The sequence below is a fragment of the Medicago truncatula genome, chromosome 2 (genome assembly GCF_003473485.1).
Source record: "Medicago truncatula cultivar Jemalong A17 chromosome 2, MtrunA17r5.0-ANR, whole genome shotgun sequence".
NCBI lineage: Eukaryota > Viridiplantae > Streptophyta > Magnoliopsida > Fabales > Fabaceae > Medicago > Medicago truncatula.
In genome coordinates, this window is record NC_053043.1 from 1,562,195 (window position 1) to 1,584,649 (window position 22,455).

Genomic DNA, 22,455 nt, shown 5'->3' on the forward strand with positions numbered 1-22,455 from the left:
TACTTCATTAAATTGGTTTTTGTTTGCATTTGCTTGTGTTTATCTACCTAAATTAACATCAACAATAGCAAAAGATAGAAAGAGCACAGTGGAGTGGAACATAGTGTCCACGTGGTTGGAAGCCAAATCAGCTGAGGATGGAAATCCATTTCCTATTGGTCCAAAATCTATCCACGATATACCTTAAGATTTCTTGTTTAGATTTCATTGTCCTACTTGGCCTTCTATGAAAACCCCTTCAGATTCTCTCACACACTCATAAAATACTCTCTAACTAGTTCAGTTCAATTCCCAAGTGAACTACAAAACCAGTCTCATTACTCTTTATCTCTAGAAGACAAATGGCAGCTGCAACATCTGGTGCTGTGTTGAATGGTTTGGGATCTTCCTTCTTATCTGGAGGAAAGAGAAGCCAAACCTTGTTAGCTACTACTGCTATTGGAGCCAAAGTTGGTGTTGCAGCTGGTAGTCCTAAAAGACTTATTGTTGCTGCTGCTGCTTCTGCACCAAAGAAGTCATGGATCCCTGGTGTTAGATTTGGTGGAAACCTCGTCGACCCAGAATGGCTCGATGGATCGTAAGTCCACTTACCTCTAGAATTAATTATAACTTCGCAATTCATAGCTTATTGTTCAATCCATGTTCATGTTTACTTATAAACATAAATCACTTTATATTCAACTCAGTTTTCACTTGTTATTGCGGCAGAATAAAACCCACGCTTAGTTTCTTTCTGAATTATGACTTGTTTAATGTTTTTCAATTGTAGACTACCAGGTGACTTTGGTTTTGACCCACTAGGCCTTGGCAAGGACCCAGCATTTCTGAAATGGTACAGAGAAGCTGAGCTTATTCATGGAAGGTGGGCAATGGCTGCAGTTCTAGGCATCTTTGTTGGTCAAGCATGGAGTGGAGTTCCATGGTTTGAGGCTGGAGCTGACCCCAATGCAATTGCTCCATTCTCCTTTGGTACTCTTCTAGGCACTCAGTTGATTCTCATGGGGTGGGTAGAGAGCAAGAGATGGGTGGATTTCTTCAACCCGGATTCACAGTCAATCGAATGGGCTACTCCATGGTCAAAAACCGCTGAGAACTTCGCTAATGCAACCGGAGAACAAGGTTACCCAGGGGGAAAATTCTTTGATCCATTGTCCCTTGCTGGTACCATCGAAAACGGAGTTTACATTCCAGATACAGAGAAGCTAGAGAGATTGAAACTAGCTGAGATTAAGCATGCTAGGCTTGCTATGTTGGCTATGCTGATTTTCTACTTTGAAGCTGGACAAGGGAAGACCCCCCTTGGTGCTCTTGGCTTGTAAACAAAACCAATTTATGTAGATAATTGAACTGAGATGCTAGACAGTTGCAAATGAAGCTTTTTCCTAAGTGTGCTACTCCATGACAAATTTAATTCATGTTCTAATGTTGGATGCATTTACCTTGTCTGTTCTTAGATGTAGTCATAGTAGATAAACCTTGCATTTACCTATATATCTGTTTGATCCATATACGTGTAGCCAATATGCATACAAAGTTTAACATTTGTCATAAGCAAGAAGGTAAAACAGATGTGAAGATAAATTGGATTGCATAAGTATTCAGAATGTCAGATAGATTCCTTTTTCAAAATCACAGAACAAAATATTCAGATAGATTTCATTGAGAATGCATAAATTAAACGTTCACAAAGTTCTGCATTCAATAGCAGAAGCAGTAAACTGAAAAATGAAGCAAATTCATTTAGGAAGGAATGAAGGAATGAATGTGCTATACTTATTAGCCCCCCATGGCCATCAAAAACTCACCCTCACATACAACTTCACCACCAACATATGCCTTACCATCCATCTTGGCAATTCCAAATCGCTTTTGCAGCTTGGTAAGTGTCATTCTCATGACTAAAGTGTCCCCTGCAATCACGGGCTTACGAAATCGCACTTTGTCTATTCCGGCAAAGAAGAAGTTTGCACGAGAACCACCGACATCAGGATGCAACATTACCAAACCACCAACTTGTGCCATTGCCTGCAGCAAAAGATCTCACGTTCATGCCCGCTTTTAAAGCGCATCATAACATAAACCATATTTCTTTTTTACTCATATGTTGCTTGCATAGAACAACAGTTATCAAGCTAATCCGCAAACTTTGGAACATCACATACATTGGTCGTTTATATCTACTCCAAAGGTCTTGCGACTTTTGAGAAATTGGATTCTAGGTAGTATGGTTAATGATCTGTACCATCTTACAAGGAATCGAAGGTTATTGTAAAGTGGTTAATGAAGAAAACAAGACACTAGTTTCAGATACCAGATATTGAGCTCTTGCTGGCGTTCTTTTCAAATTTAAACACTAGTTTTAGACTCCTAATCCTAATCTATCAAGGAAACAAACCATAAAATATAAAGAAATATAGAAACCAAATCTTAGAGATGATTTAGGATATTGTAAATTATTAAGGTACATCTCCAACATTATGCGACATCAGTTTGCATATTCAAACACTGCTATACAAGCTAAAGCTTACTAACCCTGAATCTTGTTATAACTTATAAATAAAACCTTAAAAAAAATGACAATATAATATGTGCTGCACAAAGCAAGGCTGGAAAGACAACTCCAGGGTATTGCAGATGTTGGAAAGATGATCATTACTGGAAAGACAACTCAGCAAGATGGTAAGAATGACAACTAGTTTGGATGTTCTATAACCAAGGAAGAAAAAGATTTGTTTGAATGATCATCAGCAAAAATATTTTGGCAAGCAATATCAATTTACGCACAAAAAGAACTAAAACTTCTTTAAATTGACCAAGAACAATATTTCAAATATATCACAACGAGAAGCTGGTACAATCATTGTTTATTAATCAGTAACATGGAATGATCATAGTCTAACAGAGAAAGCAAAAGGCTACTAAAAGGATGTGAATATCAGACCTGTGAGTGTTTACATTGATGGTGGAGAGGGTTGAAAAGCTAGGTAACAACGAAACTTCAGATTAAAGGTGTGTTTGGTGTCCGACACCAATACGAGACAGACATATGTAATTATATTCAATTACTTCTTTTTCAAATTATTATCGGTGTGGACGTTATTATAAAGAAAATAAGAGCAGAGTCGTAACCTCAACCATGAGAACACCAGGCATGATAGGTCTTTCAGGAAAATGACCAGGAAAGAAATTGTCATTGATTGTAACATTCTTTATAGCAACGGCAGAAACTCCAGGATTGTATTCAATCACTCTATCTACCAATAAAAAAGGAAACCTGAAACAAGAAACAAGGTGAAGAGTTTGCTTGTTGATTCACAAAACAAAATCACAAATGTCTATTGAGTTGAGTTAGCTTACCTATGAGGCAAAATTTCAAGAATCTGATTGATATCCATGACTTTTGGAAATGCAGGATACCCTACATAATATAAACATGGACAAAGTATAATCTTTATCTTTATTATATCTAATCCTAGCAAACATGCTTACCCTAAACCTAATGAAATTGGCGGCAACTAATCCAATGTGCTGCACTAAACTAAACCTACTCAACACGCATTGCCAAGCTCATTAACTACCTATTTCAAATTTAAATCCAAATCGGGCCAATCAATACCGGAAACCACCCCGGGAATAATGAGATTAAGCACGAGAGTGGTCTGATATCTGATATCAAATCTCTTACACATCCATATGTTGGTTTCAAACCATGGCAACACATCTTGACCTAAACTTCTTCCCTTTCTCCAGGTACTCAATCGATTAACCTCTTTTGGTCAATTAAGTGTAATTTCTTTGTTTTATTTTTAATCTTTTTATTTTTTTTTTTATTTTACGATAAAAATATTATGGGTTTGGTTCAGTTTCATTTACATTAACGTTAAAATACTTATTTATTTTGGTAAAAGATGATTTTGTTGAAGAATTTGGGGTTTGTTCTGGATATTAACAAGTCTGAGTTTGCCTCTGTTTCATTTACATTAACGGTAATTATTATTTTTTCTTTACATCAACACTCAATTTTTCACGTGTTAATTAGTTTCATATTTTTCCTCAATTTCATCTAAATGAGTGATTTATTTCAACGTTTATGTTTGTTTTGAACTTTAAAAGCAATACAAACACCTAATGGCTAATGTATTTCAGAATTGTGAATTTCCCAAAAAGAACAATGGATATGTACATTTTTATGAACAATAAGGTTGTTTTTAAGATTGGGATAAAAGATCTTATGCTCAATGAAAAACAAGAAAGATTTCCAGATGGTTCTTACTCGAAAAGGATTTACGTGCTATAATTGTTGTGATACGGTGTAAGTCTTTATACTTTATCTCTCAGGACCGGTTTTAACTCGTTGGACTTTGTTTTCAGTCTGTTGTCATATTTTAATGCTGCCAAATCACAACATCATAAGGTGCTGCAAGGATCCCATGATAACTTGAAAACAAACAGAGACCGCACCTGGTTTGATTCTGCTAAGCAAAAACGTCAAATCATTGTTTCCAGTCTCCACTCGATCGTCATCTCAGCCTTGATTCTATCTGTCGACTTTGTCGGTATGCCCCTTTTTTTATTTTACATTGTTTCGGTTCTTCTGTGAGGGTTTGATAATTGTTATTGCTTCTCAGATATTCATCATATTGTTTTCACACCTTTCTTCAATGATAATTTAGAGTTTTTCTTACTTTCAATGAAAATTGATTTTTGTGTGTGTCGCTATAATTTGGTTTGTCAAAACTGTTTTCAAATTCCTAAAACTGCATTTATAATTTTTAGTTTTTAAAGTGGCCAGTTTTGAATTCGAATTTTTGCTAAAATCATGTTTTTCCTTTATCTTAGTTTCTTCTTTTAGTTTTAGTTTCGAATTGATGCTTCACTCAATCAGTTAATCTTTTCTGTTCTATTTTGGTTTCGTTTGTTTGATAAATATTTTGTACTCAACGTTATTTGTTTAAAGCTTTAATGTTTGCACATGACATTTAACATTTCTTTTGCTTTCAGTTGTTACTAAAATAGTTTGAATAACTAACTTCACATCTTTTTCAGATGAGAAGTATTGCAGGTAAGTAAGATGTCTCACTGTGCTAGAAGAAATACATTCAACTGTTTATGTTTAGGTACATAGACAATAATGTGATTGATAATATTGGGTGTGTGTTCTTGAGTTAAATAAACAATAATGTGATTGATAATACTGAGTGTGTGTTCTTGCCAGCAAACCATTATTTATCCATTGTTATTTGCGATGTTCCGATAACAGTTTACATTTGTCGGCTTATAGCCATATTCTTTTTCTATGCTAAATAAAAAAAACTGTTTTTGTTTTGTTGTTGATGAGATAAAGCAAATGTAGTAACATGAGTTTTTACAGCTGTCATGTGGTTTTATCAAGTTTCAAATTATTGGGTTATAAAAAATAGTGCTAATGGAGTTTAAATTATGCAGGATTTCATTTAAGATTCTAACATATAAGATGTTTAGGTTTAAAAAATTCCCTTCTATGAAGTTTTTCATTAAAAAAAATGCTATTCCTGTTTGATGCTGTGCCAACCCCTTTTATACATTATGAGATGAATTTCCAATTGTCTTATGAGAAGACTCTGACTTCAGATGAAGTTGATTCTAGCTTTTTTGGTAAGTGAACTATTTTTTTAAATCATTATAATCTTTTTCAATCACCATATATTAAATACTAGTAATTGCCCCGTGCAACGCACGGGCAAAAAGAGACCGAAGTTGGGTCTTAAAGCATATGTCGATAAGCCATTACCAAAATGAATAACATACGTCGTCATTTTTGTAAAATAAAATACATAGTTAATCTATAACAACTAATAAATTAAACCACATCCATTGCCATCACAAATTTATGAATTAGAACTTCATTGGCATATTACAATCATAGAATGACTTCAAAAAAACATCAAAAATGAACTGCATAGCCCAATAGCAAACATATATCTCAATATAAGCCCTTCAAGACAATGATTCGCTACGTCATGTTTCCATCAAAAAACGCTGCAAAATAAAAGGAAAAAACAACTTTCAAAATTATATGCAGTGACTAATGATGATTGAAACCTGACATATGTATAAGATATGCATTCATACCTTGTAGCAATTCAACCTACAAATTATCAAATACTTCTGGATAAACAACATTGATAGTTGATGTGCAAGGGATACCATCTTCATCCAGGATTAACATTTTCAAACCTTTCTTAGTAGTTACTCTTGACACAGCCACATACAACTGTCCATGTGTGAATACCGGGCGAGGTAAGTATAAACCTACTTTGGACAATGATTGGCCTTGACTTTTGTTTATTGTCATAGCAAAGCATAAAGAAACGGGGAATTGCCTTCTTGAGAATTTGAATGGAAACCCTGAATCTGATGGAACCAAATCCATCCTTGGGATTAAAACCTTCTGTCCTATACTCTTTCCAGTGATAACAGTGGCAGTAATAATGTTCTTCCCAAGATGGTTGACTTGCAAGCGTGTTCCATTGCATAAACCATTTGCTTGATCAATGTTTCTTAGAAGCATGATGGGAACTCCAACCTTCAATGTCAGCCGATGGTTCGGTATCCCAGAACATTTGACATCATTGAGGAACTCAGTGGTACACCAATCTCCTTGAATATCATAATCCTCATCAGATTTGCAAGGTGTATCAGAACTGAGATAATGTTTCTCTTTGCCTTCTATCAAGGACAAAACATAGTCATTAACCTGTTCAACACAATCAAGCGTTGGAGCCAAAATTGCCTTTTCTTCAAAAATCCGCTGATTGTCAATGTTGTTGACAATATTAGGATAAACAAAGTCAATCAATTCTTGCAAAGGGTTATCACATGGAGGAATGCACAGTTCTTCGGGTATATCTATGCGACCTTCTCCATCCTCGTCAGCTTCCATCTCACCATTACCAATTTTCAAAATCCAGTTTGCAAAATCTCTAATCTCATTAGCACTTGGACTTGTACCATCATCAACTAACCTCATGTTCCTTGTGAGCTTCAAAACCTTGCAACTATGCCAAAGAAGAGAAGAGTTGATAGTGGACTTCATTATATCAAATCGATTAGCTTGTCTAATCACAGGTAATATTTGCCTAAAATCTCCACCCAATACGACAACTTTACCTCCAAATGGTCTGTTCAAGTTTTCCTTATCTACACCTCTCATCAAATCGCGCATGGTACGATCAAATGCCTCAAAACAAAATCTATGCATCATAGGAGCCTCATCCCATATAAATAAACTCGCTTCTCTTAGCAACTTGGCTCTCAAATCTTGTTGTTTTATATTGCAAGATGATTTCACATTTATTTGCAGTGGAATACAAAAGGTAGAGTGAGCAGTTTTGCCTCCGGGCAACAATAATGACGCAATGCCGCTAGATGCAACATTTATTACAATTTTCCCTTGTGATCTTAGAGCTGCAGATAGAGTCTTCCACATGAAGGTCTTCCCAGTTCCACCATAACCATACAAAAAGTAGAACTGACCATCTTGGGTCTCAACCGATTTCATTATAGTAGAATAAACACTATGCTGCTCATCTGTCAACTTCCCAAGAAGTGATTCATGCAGCTCTCGGAGCTTGTCTTTGTCATAGTTCAATTCATCTGCAATGAATCTGTTTTCCATCTTTAAAACCTCTTCGAGAATCGGATACGGTAGAGATTTATAATCCTTCAAAGACTTTCCATTGTATCTCAACAACTTCTCTAACTCAATTAAGCAAAGATTCTTCAAAACAGAATCAGATATTTGAAGATCTGCACAATTTATTTATTACGAAAGTCATTGGATGTCATTTGATTATAATTCAACAATATCAGTTACCAAGAATAAAATACCACCATAATTTACGTAAGTGTTATATACTTCGTTTCCAATATGATATACGTATAAGTATTATAAGGTGTTACTACTATTTGTTCTGGTTTACGCATAACTTAGTAAGAGAATAACACAAAACATGTGGGTGCACCCTAATTTTTTGGTTTTAATGTGAATTAAGAAAACATGATGGCATAAAACAGTTAGAATATTTAGCAGGTTCTACTTAAGTGTAAAATGCATATAGAATTATCAAGTTTGAGACAAAAAAAGAATTATTAAGTTTAAACCTGGAATATCCAACTTCCTTCGTCTTGCATATAGAATTCCATCAGCCAACATTTTCCAAGTTGCATCCCACACCTTATCAAGCTTGTGCATAGTGCTCATGTTCAAAAGTCTGACAAACAAAACCCGAAGCATATGCCCACTCTCTGTTCTATATGCTTCTAAAATTCCATCAATGAATTCTTTGTCATCCGACAACAAACCAATAGCATAACAGGCGTCTTGGAACGTATCATAAAGCTTACCGTTGACAGTTTTGATACAATCATACCCCATGCAACTCTTCTGGATCGTCAATAAGATGCGCATATAATACAGTTCACCTGAACCGACTGGAATGTATGAGAGCCTACCAATTTGAAAACCATTTTTCCTGGGATGCCATACCCTTTTTGTTGGAAAGTAAGTGAATTTTGAAGGGTATTCCGCATATGTCAAATCCCTTCCATCTGCATACAACTGATTTGCAGCAAACCAAGCAAGAAACATTGTTGGTACTGATTGATGATAGTCAACCACTTTGTTAAGGTTTTGTGTTTCCTTGAACCTAACACTTTGCTGACCTTCCAAATGCAAAGATAATCTCATGACAGGAGGCCATTTTTGATGAATATCGAACATGAAAATTCTCCATGTAGCTTCACATGGGGATACATAACGACAATCATAATACCTCTTGATTTCATCTAACTGTGCTGGATCTTCTTTGTCGCCCGATTTGTTTTTTATCTGTAGGTTTGCTCTATCGGGACCTTTGTTCACATACTTGAACAAATACTTAATTGCATTTGATTTGTTGCAATATTCTGTGTTAACATGACCTTGGTATCGCATCAATAGTGTTGGATTATACGGGACAACATACCTATTATCCAAAGGAACTCCATTCTTCATGACGGACAAACCACTGTCCACTCTTTTATACACAGGAAAGCCATCCTCATCTATGGTGGTTGAGGACAAAAACTTCTTTGGGAAGTATTTGGAGCATCTTGGTCCTTTCATGCAAGGTGAACCTGAATTTGCCTTTCCACATGGACCATGCATCATAAATGTAGAAACGGCCAAATGCAACTTTGGGTATAAGTCTGGGTGTGGTATTTCCGCTGATATGACCTTGTCGATGTCCTTAGTCGTGTGGATTTTGTTTGACCCTTCTAACCACAACAAAATGTGTGCATGTGGAAGCCCCCTCTTTTGAAACTCAACAGTGTACATCCCTGGAAAAAATATATATAAGTGGATTAAGTTCAAAATATGTCATTGATTCAATTAAAATACCCACACTAATTATAAAATTTTCTACATTATACAAAGCAAACCAAAAATGTACCTGCAGTTACTTTCCCAAACATTTCATTTTTTTTGAAGTCAGTCATCATCTGATCAAGTTTCATCTTAAACACTCGGGAAATAATATCTGGCCTGTCTGAAACACTAAGACCCTTTTCTCCAACAAAATTCTTAATTTCACTCCAACTTGAGTTGCACGTAAATGTAATGAAGAGATCCGGGTATCCAAATCTCTTACAAATTGCCATGGCATCTTGGCAATTATTAAACATATACCTTGGTGAACCTGTGAAAGAATCTGGCAGGATAACACGCTGTCCAGCATTACGGGGGTCTGTATCTCCACTTTCAACTGCTTCTTGTAGTCCGTTCAAAAGATCTGATCGAATGTTCCCTTGATTGTTTCTTATGAAAGAAAGCCTTTGTGCTTCAATCATTGTGTAACAATCAACAGAAAACTGTTGGAGAAGTCTTCTACTGTACATAATGTTTCCAAATTCACACTCCCTTTCTTGAATCCTAAAGGCTATAAATTCCCGAATAGCAACTCTTTCCTTTGATCCTCTATTCTTTTCTTCATCTTCCCACTCTCTATAAGGGATGTCCTCCTCGTAACCATTTTCACCGCGAGGAAATACTAAGGGATACTGAAGTGGCATGTATAGTGGATGTGTCTCATGTAACCTTCTTAAACCTTTGCTCACATCATCAACTATAATATCTCTTCCTTGTTCGGATAGATCATAATCACCGACTATCAATCCTGCAACTTCATCCACAGTTGGTAAATTATGCATCCTTGAATCTTTTTCCCTCTTGCGAAACAACCTTAAAGCCATCTTTGGAGGTGATCCTTTGTCAACCAAGTCACGAATCTTTCTAAAGGATTTGCATAGAGGGTTACATTGATCCAACATTTGTTTAAGATCCTCCACTAATGAAAGATCAAAACCTCCCTCACCACCTTCACTCCTGGAAGTAGTGCGAAAATGAGTAAATTAATAATGTTACCATTTATAATAAATTTTACACAGTCTTTATTAATGTTATCTAAATAGGAAACAAAAATAAATACTTACTCAAAAACCCTTGTTCTATTTTGGACTTCATTTTGGGTGTCATATATGTATAACTGCGCAAACTTTGGAGTAGTACCGGGCTCAGGCAAGAGACTACCAATTCTATGGTAATTTTGTCCACTCAATATGAATTGCGGCGGACCATTTCCATTGTTTAACTTAGAAAAAACCTTGCCTCCTAGTGATGTAAATGCAAACATACTGTTGTACGCCCTTATATTCTGTTGGTAGTGCTTACTTCTAGGTTCAGTCCCATTGAGCAGTGATACCAACAGTTTAGGTGTTTCTTCTAAGAGAGGAATATCAACAAACCCTTTTTGACAACAGATGGAGAACTCAGTGCTATCATTCGGTGGTCTAGACTTTTCTGCCCTTTCCTCTATCCAAACTTGAGCCTTGCACCATTTACACTGGATTTCTGGATAGCCCAAATCCAAGCATCCTGTCGAAAGTGTGAACAATAATTATAGGTCATATATCCATGTGCATTACAAATGATAGATTAGGCCAACAGTACGTACAAATGAACTATATACTGAACTAAATAGTATAGGATTATTATGTAAACCTGTGATCTCAGCATCAACGTAGATAGAAGCTCTAAATTCATCCAAATTTCGAATGTTTTGATTGACCCCTGTTAAAAATTTCGATGAAAACTAAGAAGTTGTAGCTATCTATTAAAGTGTATTATGTAGGGAAACTTAATAAAACCTCACCTCCGAATGATGTCTGCTCTCTTGGGACGACATCTTGGAGCAACGAATCGAAATCCAAATGTGCCACAGGAAGTTGATTGTATTTCCTTTTCCTTCCAATTCTGGTCTTTTGTGCCTTCTTAACGGTGTTTGTTACTTGTGATGCCACATCTGCTAATTCACATGTGAGGTCAATGGAAACATATAATGGGCTGAATTAATAATTATTCTTATTTAACACTTTCGGTGAAAATTAATGTACAAAGGAATCGAACAACTTTAGAATATTTGACATACTTGAGGACTGTACCGACACACCGTTGGAAATTGTTGATAATGGAGTCCTATTCTTTCCTCCCACTTTAGAGGAACCTTCCCTTGATATATTGCTCACTGTAGGGTTAGTTAATGTTGATGCACCTGTCGAAAAAGTCGTAAATTTATTGATATTGTGAAACTAAACATTGGATCTACGGAATACTTAATTAGAATACCATTACTATACTGAAAATGTTCTAACCTGATGCAAATGATGTTTGAGAAGGAAGGGTTGGTGATTGGAACAGCCTAACATCGCTTGAATTTAATCCATTGATATTCCTCGACGTCAAGCATGATTTATTTGAATCTATATTGTAATATAATGTTCAATATTGTATAAGTGATAAATTATTTAATACTAAAAAAATTATTAATAAATTAACAAAAAAAATTAACTGATGTTGTTGGTTAACAAAGTTAGACTATCACCAGTAGTAAGATGTGAAAAGGGAATCCTTGATGACTCAGTACAACTCTTTCTCTTCCTATATCTTAAAGCAAAATCTAGATCTTCATTCTCTGCATAATATTTGAACAAACTTTGTGATCTTTATAGAATGAATTGTAAGAACTACAACTAATGTATAAGCAATTACATAAAAAATATAGTTTAAGCTAATGATATGTTCTACATAATATTAAGTACCTTTATCCCTTTGCTTTTCATTGCTTCCTCTATTCAACTTAGCATGTTTTCTCTTCAATCTGGCCATTTTTGCATCTTGTGGATCCATTGTTGGTTGGCTTCAGGAAGATTACTTTGGCTGCAATTAATTTAGTTTCACATGATGGTAGTCTGTTGTTGAAATCTCTAAGGAAAAAGAAACTAAGGGAAAGTGCATGTCATGCGTGTAGGAATACCCACAACATTACAAAATATGGGGAAAGGCAAACTATCTTGTGTCTTAATCATATAAGTCTTGATTCCCATATTTACACCAAATTAGAAAAATAGGACATCTGACTTGGCTTTATGCATAAATTAATTTGGAATAAAGCTTGCAATATCATTTTCATAAAGTGGGGACATTAGGAATTTTGCATTAGAGGACAAATTACATATATCAATGTGTAAGCCCTTTTATAAAAAGGTATAGCAGGTGTGTGCTTTATTTTCCATGACATAGAGTCAATAGAATCAAATTAAAATATGATCCCCCAAAAAATTAAGATGAGTATAATGAATAAAATATGATCCAAAATTTTAATGGTGATGAGACTCAAAAATTTCATCTATAACTATTGCCAAACCATTATATACTACTTGTTACAGAACAACAACAACAGTCAATAAATATTAACAGTCAATAAATATTTCCATTAGTCAAAATATATCTTTTCATTAACAGTTAATAAATATAATTAAGTTTACATCAGAATTCAGAATAGAATTGAATGGTAATGAATAATATTGAAGCAGTAAAATTAAGTTTATACATCACAAAGAGACATTCTTATTAATACTACTAAATCCTACTAAACATAGTAATGTATACATTTTGACTTTCATATAAATACATCATTAAAACTAATTAAGCTGAATATTGAGTTATTATAGGCAATCGCTTTCCTTAGGACACCCTTTTCACACTTCAAGTTTCTGTCTTCATTCCATCCAGATATCTCTCTTTGCATCCAATCATACACGCAACCAATAAAACCTGTGGAAAAAAACATAAATTGTAAGTTATTTGCATTTTGCTATAAGTTTAATATAAGCAGTATTAATCTCAATTAATGATATCAAAAAAAAAAAAAACTGTAAATGAGACATGATTACCTTGTTTAGTTGACATACACAGGACAGTTAAAAAAAACACAAAATATCTCACTTGAATATATCAGAACAAACACAAAATCTTAACATAATGAAATTAGATTACTTAATAATGTGCTCAGATCAACATATTACAGATCTGATAAGGTAGCAAAATAAACTGATAAACAACAAATCAGTCATAAACTTAGCACCAAAATATTACAGTTCTCAAAACAAATTATACAAATTGAGCTCATATGAGACTGACATTTATAATAGTAAATAAGTTCATTAATTAAAGACATAATTAAATAGAATCCCAATAGGTGCATTTTAAGGCTTTTCAATCTTGATAGTTTTCCTCAACATCTTGAGAGACATGTTCATCTCATCATCATCCGTAGTGGGAGATCCCCTCTTGCTAGATGCAGCAGAACCTTTCTGACTTATCTCAACCACATCAAACTCACAATCTGCAACTGCAAACTTAGGCAGAAGATCCTGCAAAGATTTCAAAATTATGAGTTTTAAAATTCTAGACTCCATAAATCTAATTAGGGCCTCAGATTTACATAGTGTTCTTCTGACCTGTGTGACAATGCCAGAACCCTCCCCCAACAGCATTTCCTTGCACTTCTCAACAGGTTCAGTCAATGAAAAATCATCCTACAAAATAATATCACAATATTTTAAGTAAGTTTTACTCACCATATTGAAGAGAAAAATAGACAACACTCAAACAATAAACACAACTACATTATACTACTCCATACTTGATTCAACACATCAGAAGAGCCAGCAATCATGGGAGCTTTCCCCTTGTCCAACAAAACACTTAAGGAAGATGCTTCCTACATAATATTAGCATGGCCACCATTACTCTTAAGGTTAAAAAAACATAAATGTTTTAAAACCACCAAAATGCTATCTATGTCCAATATATAACAGCAAAGTATTCATACCATGGCGTTTTTGAAGAAGGCAGCTTCTTCTTCACCCCATTTCTTCTTGAACTCATTGATAACATCCGGCATGGCACAAATCTTCCTCACCCTGAATGATTGCTCAAATCTGGGGTTTTGATCAACTTTGGTCTCTACCTTGAAGAGGAAAGTTTTGCCAATGATTCCAGCAATTTCAGGTGGTAGATGACCTTCAGAAACAGCCTATACATTCAAAACTCATGTATCAGTGAATCCTTTAAGTGTGCTGGTCATAAAAATACAAAGAAACACTCTATTCATCCAATGACTTACCACTCCATGTTCAGCTAGCATGTCAACACAGCTCTTGTTAAAAAGTGCAGTTGCTTCTTTGTCAAAAATTACTAAGGTAGCACAATCTGTATGATCAATTGCTCTCACCCTCAAACAGTACCTAGTACAGTTATAAAACATTCAGTTAATTTATAGTGTGTATAAGGTCTTGGGTCAAACACATAAACTTTAACTAAGAGTTATAGAGTAAAGTAGATCACCTAGAGAATACTTTCTTCACATGCCTATCACACTTCTCACAATAGAACATTTGAGAATCAGGGATGACAGCCTTAGAGCATATACATGCAGTATACCAAAAATTTTCCCTATTAACTATTCTCTTAATGGTTCCAAGCACAACATAAACTTCATTCTGTCATATAAATAAGCACAAAGTAAGTAATCATGATTTAATGGTAAAATTGTGCCTATTAACAATAAAAAAAAAAAAGCACAACACTCACTGTGGTAGCATCTTTGAGCCCCTGCATAGTGTTCCTGGGTGTTCCATACAAAAACTCTTCTCTAGGGTCAAGTTTTGCTTCTGGTTGCAGCTGGGTTAAACCAAGTGGGGATGGGGTATCAACAGTCTCACTCAGCCTAAAAAAACTTAAAAATAAATGTCAAACAAACTACTACATTTCAGTTTTACATGAAATCCCAAATAGATTACAAAATACTAAAGTTATACCTATTCCTCATGCTAACAGCAGCATCACATGTAGGCTTGAAAATAACTTTGGTGCAACCAATACAGTTCTGAACATGTATTTTATCTAAAGGAATATATAGGAATTAATTAAGTAGACTTTTCACAAAGTAAAGAAAGGACACAATATAAGAGGGTGGCAAGTTATGAATAGTCCTAACCTTGGAAGCTTTTTGCTTTGGCAAGTTGGATGATCACAATCGCATTTGGGATATCTCCACTTGCTATAAAGCTGTTGAGATCATCTACATAACTTCCAAACAAAGTACATTGGATCTTGAACCTGTTTCAAACATAATCAGATTAAATAAGAACCAATAATGTATAAACTAATAAAGAAAGAAATCAAGCAGTTGAAAAAAACATTGTCTTACCCTCCAGCCTCAAGTTCAATGACATTGAGCTTTGTCATATTTCCATTCCTCTCAAGTTCCCTCTCACTTCCAACACCAGTCAAGACACCAATGATGTCTAAAACAATTGTAAAAATAATACAGAGTTAAATAGACAACTATTAACAATAAAAACTATTGGACTATTGAAAAATAACAAAAAAAATCGAAAGGGAAATAGAAAACTACCAACTAAGTAATCAGTGTCATAGGTTCCTCCAATAACTTCAGAGATTGGAACCAACTGATAAGGTGACTTAGTGATTGTAAGGGCAGGGAGGTATTTAACCTTTGAACTAAACTGAAAGTTCAACTTGTAGGTGTGCTTAGTGGTTCTATAACCACCACCATTGTTGGCAACACCCATATTTTCAAAACTAAAGCATTTTCCTTCAAAGAGATCATTCCTAAACTTGTAAATCAGAGTCTTCTTGAGTGAGGCATGTATCCTATCACCAGCCTCATCAAGAATGACCATTTCAATGGAAAAAGGCATCCTATTTCCATTGAAATCAGACACTTGCCAAAGCCTAATGATTTTACCCTTCAAGTTCCAAAAAGTTTTTTCAGTGCAAATCTCAGAAATTGCTGAAAAATCAGATGTGTTAGACATCTTTTTTTTTTTTTTCTTGAATGAGAAATGTATGTTTTTGATTTTTTTTTTTTCAAACAGTTAAAATGTAAATGCAAGATTGTAAACTAAAAGAGGGGAGCAAAGAATTGCAATGTCAACACAAAGAAATTCTGGGGTGACTTTTCCTTCACCCAAAACACCTCTTTTATAGGTGATTGCTAGGGTTTGAGTTTGGATTAAAAAAGATTAAATTTTAGGGTTCAATGTGGAGGGAAAATTTCGAATTAAACAGTGAATTATTTTTACCTTGTGAGATGAAATTAACCTTGATCTTATCCTCACAGCACCTCCACCAATTCGAAAATCGCAAAGATTCGTCCACTTTGTAGACTGAAACACGTTGATTTGCAACCCTTTGTATGGAAACTGTGGTGTTTGTGACGCCATCGACGGTGACTGGTGGTTGTAATTTAACAATCAAAGAGGAAAGAAGTTCTGGTTTAATCTGATATGGTGATTAAGGGTTTTGTACCATAGCTGATTTGCTTTATCATTTTGGTGTTCTTGTTTGAAATCTCCAGCGGCAGACCAGGAAAAGCATCACTCTTTTTAGGTTAAGCAATTAATGTCTCTGAAAAGGAGAAGAGGGTTGAGTATTGGGCTGGACTACCAACTGGGCCTGGGTTTTAATTTGTTTTGTTTGTTACTTAATATGTGGTCCGAAAATGAGGTTTGATGGCTGGAAATCCAGCAATTCAAAATTTATATAATCAAAATGAATAAAAATGAGAATTTTTAATTTCAAATGTAGTTTTCTGATCCACATTGCTAATTTTGATCATTTTTTGTACTTGAACATTTTGCTGATTTGGCATTAGGGGGTTGAGAGATTGACACCTTGGATTAGGATGCCAAAAAATGTAGCTCACTTGTATATTATTAAGATCCATTTTATTTTTTGTAAACCCTTACTTAACAAGGGTTTTGTCAAATGGGATTGGACTGAAGAACTACTTTGTTGAAGTGTTGATGAATGTGGCAACATGTGGGATTGCACACTTTGTAAGATGTCGATATCTTCAATTTAAGATTAGTGGTGGGTGGAACCGAATGGTTAAGGTGCGAAGGATTCATTAAACCATTTTTTTTTACCATTGCTTGCTTTTAGGAAGTATGAGATGTAGTTTTGGGGCATTGACTTATGGCAATCATTTTTAAATTAGACTCTTTTTAAAAGGTATTTGTACCACCTATTTTGGTTTAATCTTTTGTTCTGAGATGTAGTGAGCTTAAGCAGCCACTAAATATTGAATTAATGTTCAGTTCTGCTTTGTAATGAGCTTAAATAGACACTAAGTGAGTTTAGTGTGTTTCACTCATATCACCTAAGTGTTACAGTTTGATTAACATTGAACTCATTTTGTAATGTGCTATGTTATGGTTGTTGATTTTCTACATTACTCTGTCATTGTTCTTATTTTGTCTACTCAATTGTCTGATGTGTTATAAATTTATGTTTAAAGTTTGAAACAAAAAATGAGAATTATCTATGATTATGCATGGTTCAATGATCATCAGTATCAGGTGCAAGCATCTACATATACATTCCGAAATGAAATGGGTATTTTAACAAATTTTAAGATAGATCATAATGATAAATGAACGTATCTTTAAGTTTTTATTATGGCTTGAATTGTAGCATATTTTGAAAATTCAAAATAAGATGACAATTTACTCATGATACACTATATTTTTTGTTTACAACATAGGTTTGTATAGCAGACACGCACATCACAATTTACAAAGCTAATTAAAATTTATATCATCAGCCTAAAATATATGTCATGAAAACGGAGACAGTTATATCATCGGTCTAAAAATATGTCATGAAAATGGAGTCAGTTTCTTACACATGTATGTTTTGCAATGATTATTAACAAAAGTTAAGGACAATCACTTAAAAAAAGAAGTTGGCATATATCTTCTTAAATCAATGTTCACACACAGTCAATTGTATGTTGTGATATCAAAAATTTTGTTAATTGATAAATATAGTGTTTGCATTGATAATACTTCAAATGTAGTATATAAAGAAGTTTTCCGAAATGTGTAATTATAAAAAGAGAAATGTTTCAAGTGCCAATTTGGATGGGTTAATTTAGACCAATAAAAGAAGCATGAACGTTCTTGGTGAAGGTTGAGTGTTGAGAATTGAAAAGTTAAAATAAATAAAAATAATAAAATATAAAGTAAATCGTTACAAAGTGGAACAGGTAACAGGTAATGAAACAAAAAATGTGGGTGAGGTGGATCATTTTTATTGGTATGTGTTAGAAGGATGTGTTAGAGAGTGTGACCCAAACATTTCTCTTATAAAAATGATATCACATCGTCATTGTTACCATGACATTCTTATTGTTAGTTGCGTTTGTTTGTTATAATTTTGAAGTTATTTATTATTATTCAATGTATATGACCAGTGCGGTAGCACGAATAGACGATCTAGTGTTGTCAATTCTCGTAAAGTTTGTAGCACCAACACTTCTAATTAAATGTTTGTCAGACATCATCGACACATAATTACATTCAACTATGTTTTTTCTCAAATTACATGTGTCCGTGTCTATTCTGCATATGGCATAAATAAATAAATAAATAAGTGGTAATGAAAGAGACATACTTAATTCAATGGGAGTAGTGAGTTGTTGAGGAGAAGCATTAGCTGCGGCGCCATCGGAGGAACAAAAAGTGGTGGTTAGTGGTGGTTGTTTGAAATGGGATCTTGGGAAATTGATGATGAGTGGAAGACAATTGGGTTTTGAAGGAGAATGATGAGAAATTGGAGAAAGAAATAATGTGTTGGAGAAAGTAGTAGAGGCTGCCATTGAATTGATATTGATGCTGATGCTTGTAATCTTTCCTCTTCTAATTATACTTAACACTGTTAACAATGAGTTAAGTGTTGCAACATAAACGATGCGGTAACAACCAACAACATCTACCAGTTTCACACTTTCATTTCAGTTAGGGCGGATCCTCCAACGTTGTTGTTTCTGTTCAACTATTCAACCATGATGAAAAATTACTTTCAGATTAGACGTGTCTCGATGTAGACACGACGAGACACGGCACCGACACATATAATTTCACCGAATTATAAGTTTTTTTTAAATTATTGACGATATCGATGTGTCCGTGTCGTGTCCAGTGTTCATGTCCATATTCATGCTTCATAGAAAAAAAAATATATAAATTGAACAAGATCATATGTATATATATATAAATTAAACAATATAAGGTGTATATCCTCCTTCCTTAAAAAAAAAAAAAAAAATGTATATTCAGTGAAGGAGCCAGGACCCAAATTTAAGGTGTGCAAATTTTTCGCTAAAATTAATAATTATATTTAAATATCAAAACATAAAAATTTAAATTACAATATTATTATGGGGTGTAATAGTAATTTTGGTCCATGTATGTTTAACAAATAATCACGATAATCTCTCAGTATATCATCGTTCAATCCAAGTTATATTTTTATATTTTAGCTGCGGAGCAGAAATCGAACAAAGCTCTAAGCTTATTAAACAAAGAAAAAACAAACAACTTCAAGGTGTGTAAGAAAATAAATTTGAACCATAAAAATGATTGGTTTTGTTCGATTTTTATCATCTTTAACTTTTGAAATCTGAACCAACCCAAATCGATAATGATTGATTTAATTTGTTTTGATTTAACCAGGCTGATATTTTTCAAATTATATTTTTACAAATCTATAAAAAATTAACTTTTTAATCAAGAGTTATAGATTTGTTTTATACTTCAAACAAACAAATAAACTAAAATAAATTAAAATTACATGAACATACCATATTTTACAAGAGAACACTTCTAATATAGTGTCAAATAAAAGAAATAACAATAAAATATAATCTAGTTTATGTTATGAGTGATTTGTTTAGAATGATGTGAAATACTAGATACATAAACTGATAAAGGTTGTGTTTGATTGCTTTGGATCAATTTGGATTTGAATATGAATAAAAATTGAATCACTATCTAGTATTCAGCGTATTGTTTGTATCCATGGCAAAAGAGTTAAACTTTCCACTAATAAATTGTGTTTATAAAAAATAAATATTGATTGAATCCGACTAATTGATTATTAATAAGACTTAAATTCAGTTCATTAGATTAAATAAATAAAGGGTGTAACTCTTTAAATTACTTTTTTTTATTTTGATGAGAACTCTATAAAATTAATTTGAAATTATTATTGAAGTTGGTAGATCCTCCTCGTATAAAATAATATAGACTTATTAATGTTATACCATCTCTCATTTATCCGTTATTGACTTTTAGCAAGTTAGTTTTTTTTTTTTTTCAAGTTAAAATATGTATATATCAAATAAAACTTTTCATAATGTAGCTATTGCCCTCTCTTAAACAAAAAAACTATTGTCCTCTCATAAAAATAATTGTTGTTAAAGAAACTAGTGCACTTAAAAAGGGAAGTCATTTGGATGTTATAATATAGAGAAATGATATTTGTACAATCTTTTTTGACAATTTTTAGACAACTTTCTCTCTCATACTTACGGGAATGGATTGTCTCCTGTTAAGTTTTTCTCCAGTTTTCTCCTATGCAATCTCAGCCTTTCATTTTTTTTAAAGACAAATGGACGGCTACCAATAAAATCAATTAAATCAGATTTTGTCTCTTTCCTTTCCCTCGTCACTCACCCCTTCTTCGCAAACCATTTTTCTGCTTCATTCCCTACACAGGTTCACATGTCCTTCTTCCTTCTCTATTTTCCCCTTTCCTTCCTTCTCCCATTCTCTAAGTAAATTTTCTGATATTGTTTAAGATGGCTTTCCATTTATTATTATTCAAATTAACCTAATTTCAAATCAACAAGAAAGAAATCAATTAATCAGATTAATAAAAAATAAGGGAAGCCAACAAAAATTTAACAGATCACGGTTGCGATTAGCGTTGGTGTGGAGATCAGATTTACAGAGTTTCAAATTGTAGGGATGCATCTTTTTTTTTTTAGGGAAAATTGTAGGGATGCATCTTGTGAACAAGTACATGAAGATAGTTTCAAATTTAATGTATCAGAGTTACAAAGTTTAAAATTACAGAGTTTCAATCTTGAGATGGGTTTGTGAGCAAAAAAGGGGAAACTGGAGATAGCAAAACGACATGAAATAGAGAAAACAACATCTCATTTATGTGTTTTACTTCTATCCATTGATTTGTCATTTAAATAAATGAATGGCTGAGATCTATTCACTGGAGGAAACAAGAGAGAGAAAATACTGGAGAGGATCCTCTCTCCATACTCACATTATATTCTTACTCTCTCTCCCTTTTTCTCTCTCCATTTTTTTTGACCAATGAAAAGAGAGTAAAATGAGGTTGTCATTAAAGTTGTTAGCAAATGGTTGTTCAAATATCATTGCTCTATAATATAATAGATAAATTATTTCCTTTTAAAGAGTGTCGACCCAAATGGCAAGCAATTCAAGCAAGGACTTTAACCTTCAAATTTTGGGTAAAATAATGGGCGTTCAAAAATAATTTCGTTATAAATTTATAATATATTAGATAATTTATCGACATTACATAGCTTAATTGATTATGAAAAAAGTCTCATATACTCTTGATCATAGATTCAAATCCTGGTCAACACCTTAGTCAATACAAAATCAATTTTTTTTAATGTCTTTTTATAAGTACTTGGTTAAAAAAAAAAATTAAAAGGCCTAAATAAAAAATTTCTTTAAGCTTATCAATCTATGGATAATCCAAACAAGCGCCCTTACGACATTGTTTAAGCATCAAAAGTAGCAACTTTTACCTTGACTTTTACATGTGTTTAACTTGTATTTTCAAGACAAAATTTCTCCTTGTACATTTCTTAAACAATGTCTTTAGGGCATTTGTTACCAAGAACCTCTATCTATTAGGCCGGCCCTGTTTTAAAGGCAACATCTTTTGTATAAAACAACTAAAATTGCACTAAGAATGAAGCTTTTTCTATCAAAATAAATTATAAGACAAATATAAGGAGGAAAGGAAGAACAAATTCATAATTCTTGCGATCAATATATGATGATTTATAAAAAAAAAATGATGATTTAATCTAGCAAAATGTATAAAAAGGCGCTACATCCTTATTTTTATTGTTCAATCAACATAAATTGAGGTACAATTTAAGAGTATTA

General features: G+C 33.6%; 4 protein-coding genes across 4 annotated transcripts; 1 reads left to right on the forward strand and 3 right to left on the reverse strand.

Annotated features, from left to right (window-relative positions):
* Positions 1–233: 233 nt before the first annotated feature.
* Positions 234–1,438, forward strand: LOC11430346 (chlorophyll a-b binding protein CP24 10A, chloroplastic). The gene is made up of 2 exons (XM_003593129.3): positions 234–577; positions 770–1,438. The coding sequence occupies exons 1-2, from the start codon at positions 342–344 to the stop codon at positions 1,317–1,319; spliced, it is 786 nt and encodes a 261-aa protein (XP_003593177.1). The 5' UTR covers positions 234–341; the 3' UTR covers positions 1,320–1,438.
* A 320-nt stretch (positions 1,439–1,758) lies between these two features.
* LOC11419786 (3-hydroxyacyl-[acyl-carrier-protein] dehydratase FabZ) lies at positions 1,759–3,432 on the reverse strand. The gene is made up of 3 exons (XM_003593130.3): positions 3,358–3,432; positions 3,130–3,274; positions 1,759–2,025 (listed from the first exon to the last, which is right to left on the reverse strand). Exons 1-3 carry the CDS (start codon positions 3,393–3,395, stop codon positions 1,777–1,779), a joined length of 432 nt encoding a protein of 143 aa, XP_003593178.1. The 5' UTR covers positions 3,396–3,432; the 3' UTR covers positions 1,759–1,776.
* Positions 3,433–5,775: 2,343 nt separating this feature from the next.
* LOC112419231 (uncharacterized) lies at positions 5,776–12,400 on the reverse strand. The gene is made up of 10 exons (XM_039830296.1): positions 12,178–12,400; positions 11,731–11,838; positions 11,508–11,630; positions 11,232–11,381; positions 11,081–11,149; positions 10,513–10,954; positions 9,474–10,405; positions 8,143–9,360; positions 6,112–7,788; positions 5,776–6,018 (listed from the first exon to the last, which is right to left on the reverse strand). The coding sequence occupies exons 1-9, from the start codon at positions 12,263–12,265 to the stop codon at positions 6,128–6,130; spliced, it is 4,791 nt and encodes a 1,596-aa protein (XP_039686230.1). The 5' UTR covers positions 12,266–12,400; the 3' UTR covers positions 5,776–6,018; positions 6,112–6,127.
* A 975-nt stretch (positions 12,401–13,375) lies between these two features.
* On the reverse strand, positions 13,376–16,741 carry LOC11433863 (replication protein A 70 kDa DNA-binding subunit E). Its single transcript, XM_039830206.1, has 11 exons — positions 16,531–16,741; positions 15,633–15,729; positions 15,420–15,541; positions 15,241–15,325; positions 15,014–15,149; positions 14,768–14,922; positions 14,547–14,667; positions 14,253–14,456; positions 14,064–14,141; positions 13,879–13,956; positions 13,376–13,791 (listed from the first exon to the last, which is right to left on the reverse strand). The coding sequence occupies exons 2-11, from the start codon at positions 15,668–15,670 to the stop codon at positions 13,624–13,626; spliced, it is 1,185 nt and encodes a 394-aa protein (XP_039686140.1). The 5' UTR covers positions 15,671–15,729; positions 16,531–16,741; the 3' UTR covers positions 13,376–13,623.
* Positions 16,742–22,455: the final 5,714 nt, after the last annotated feature.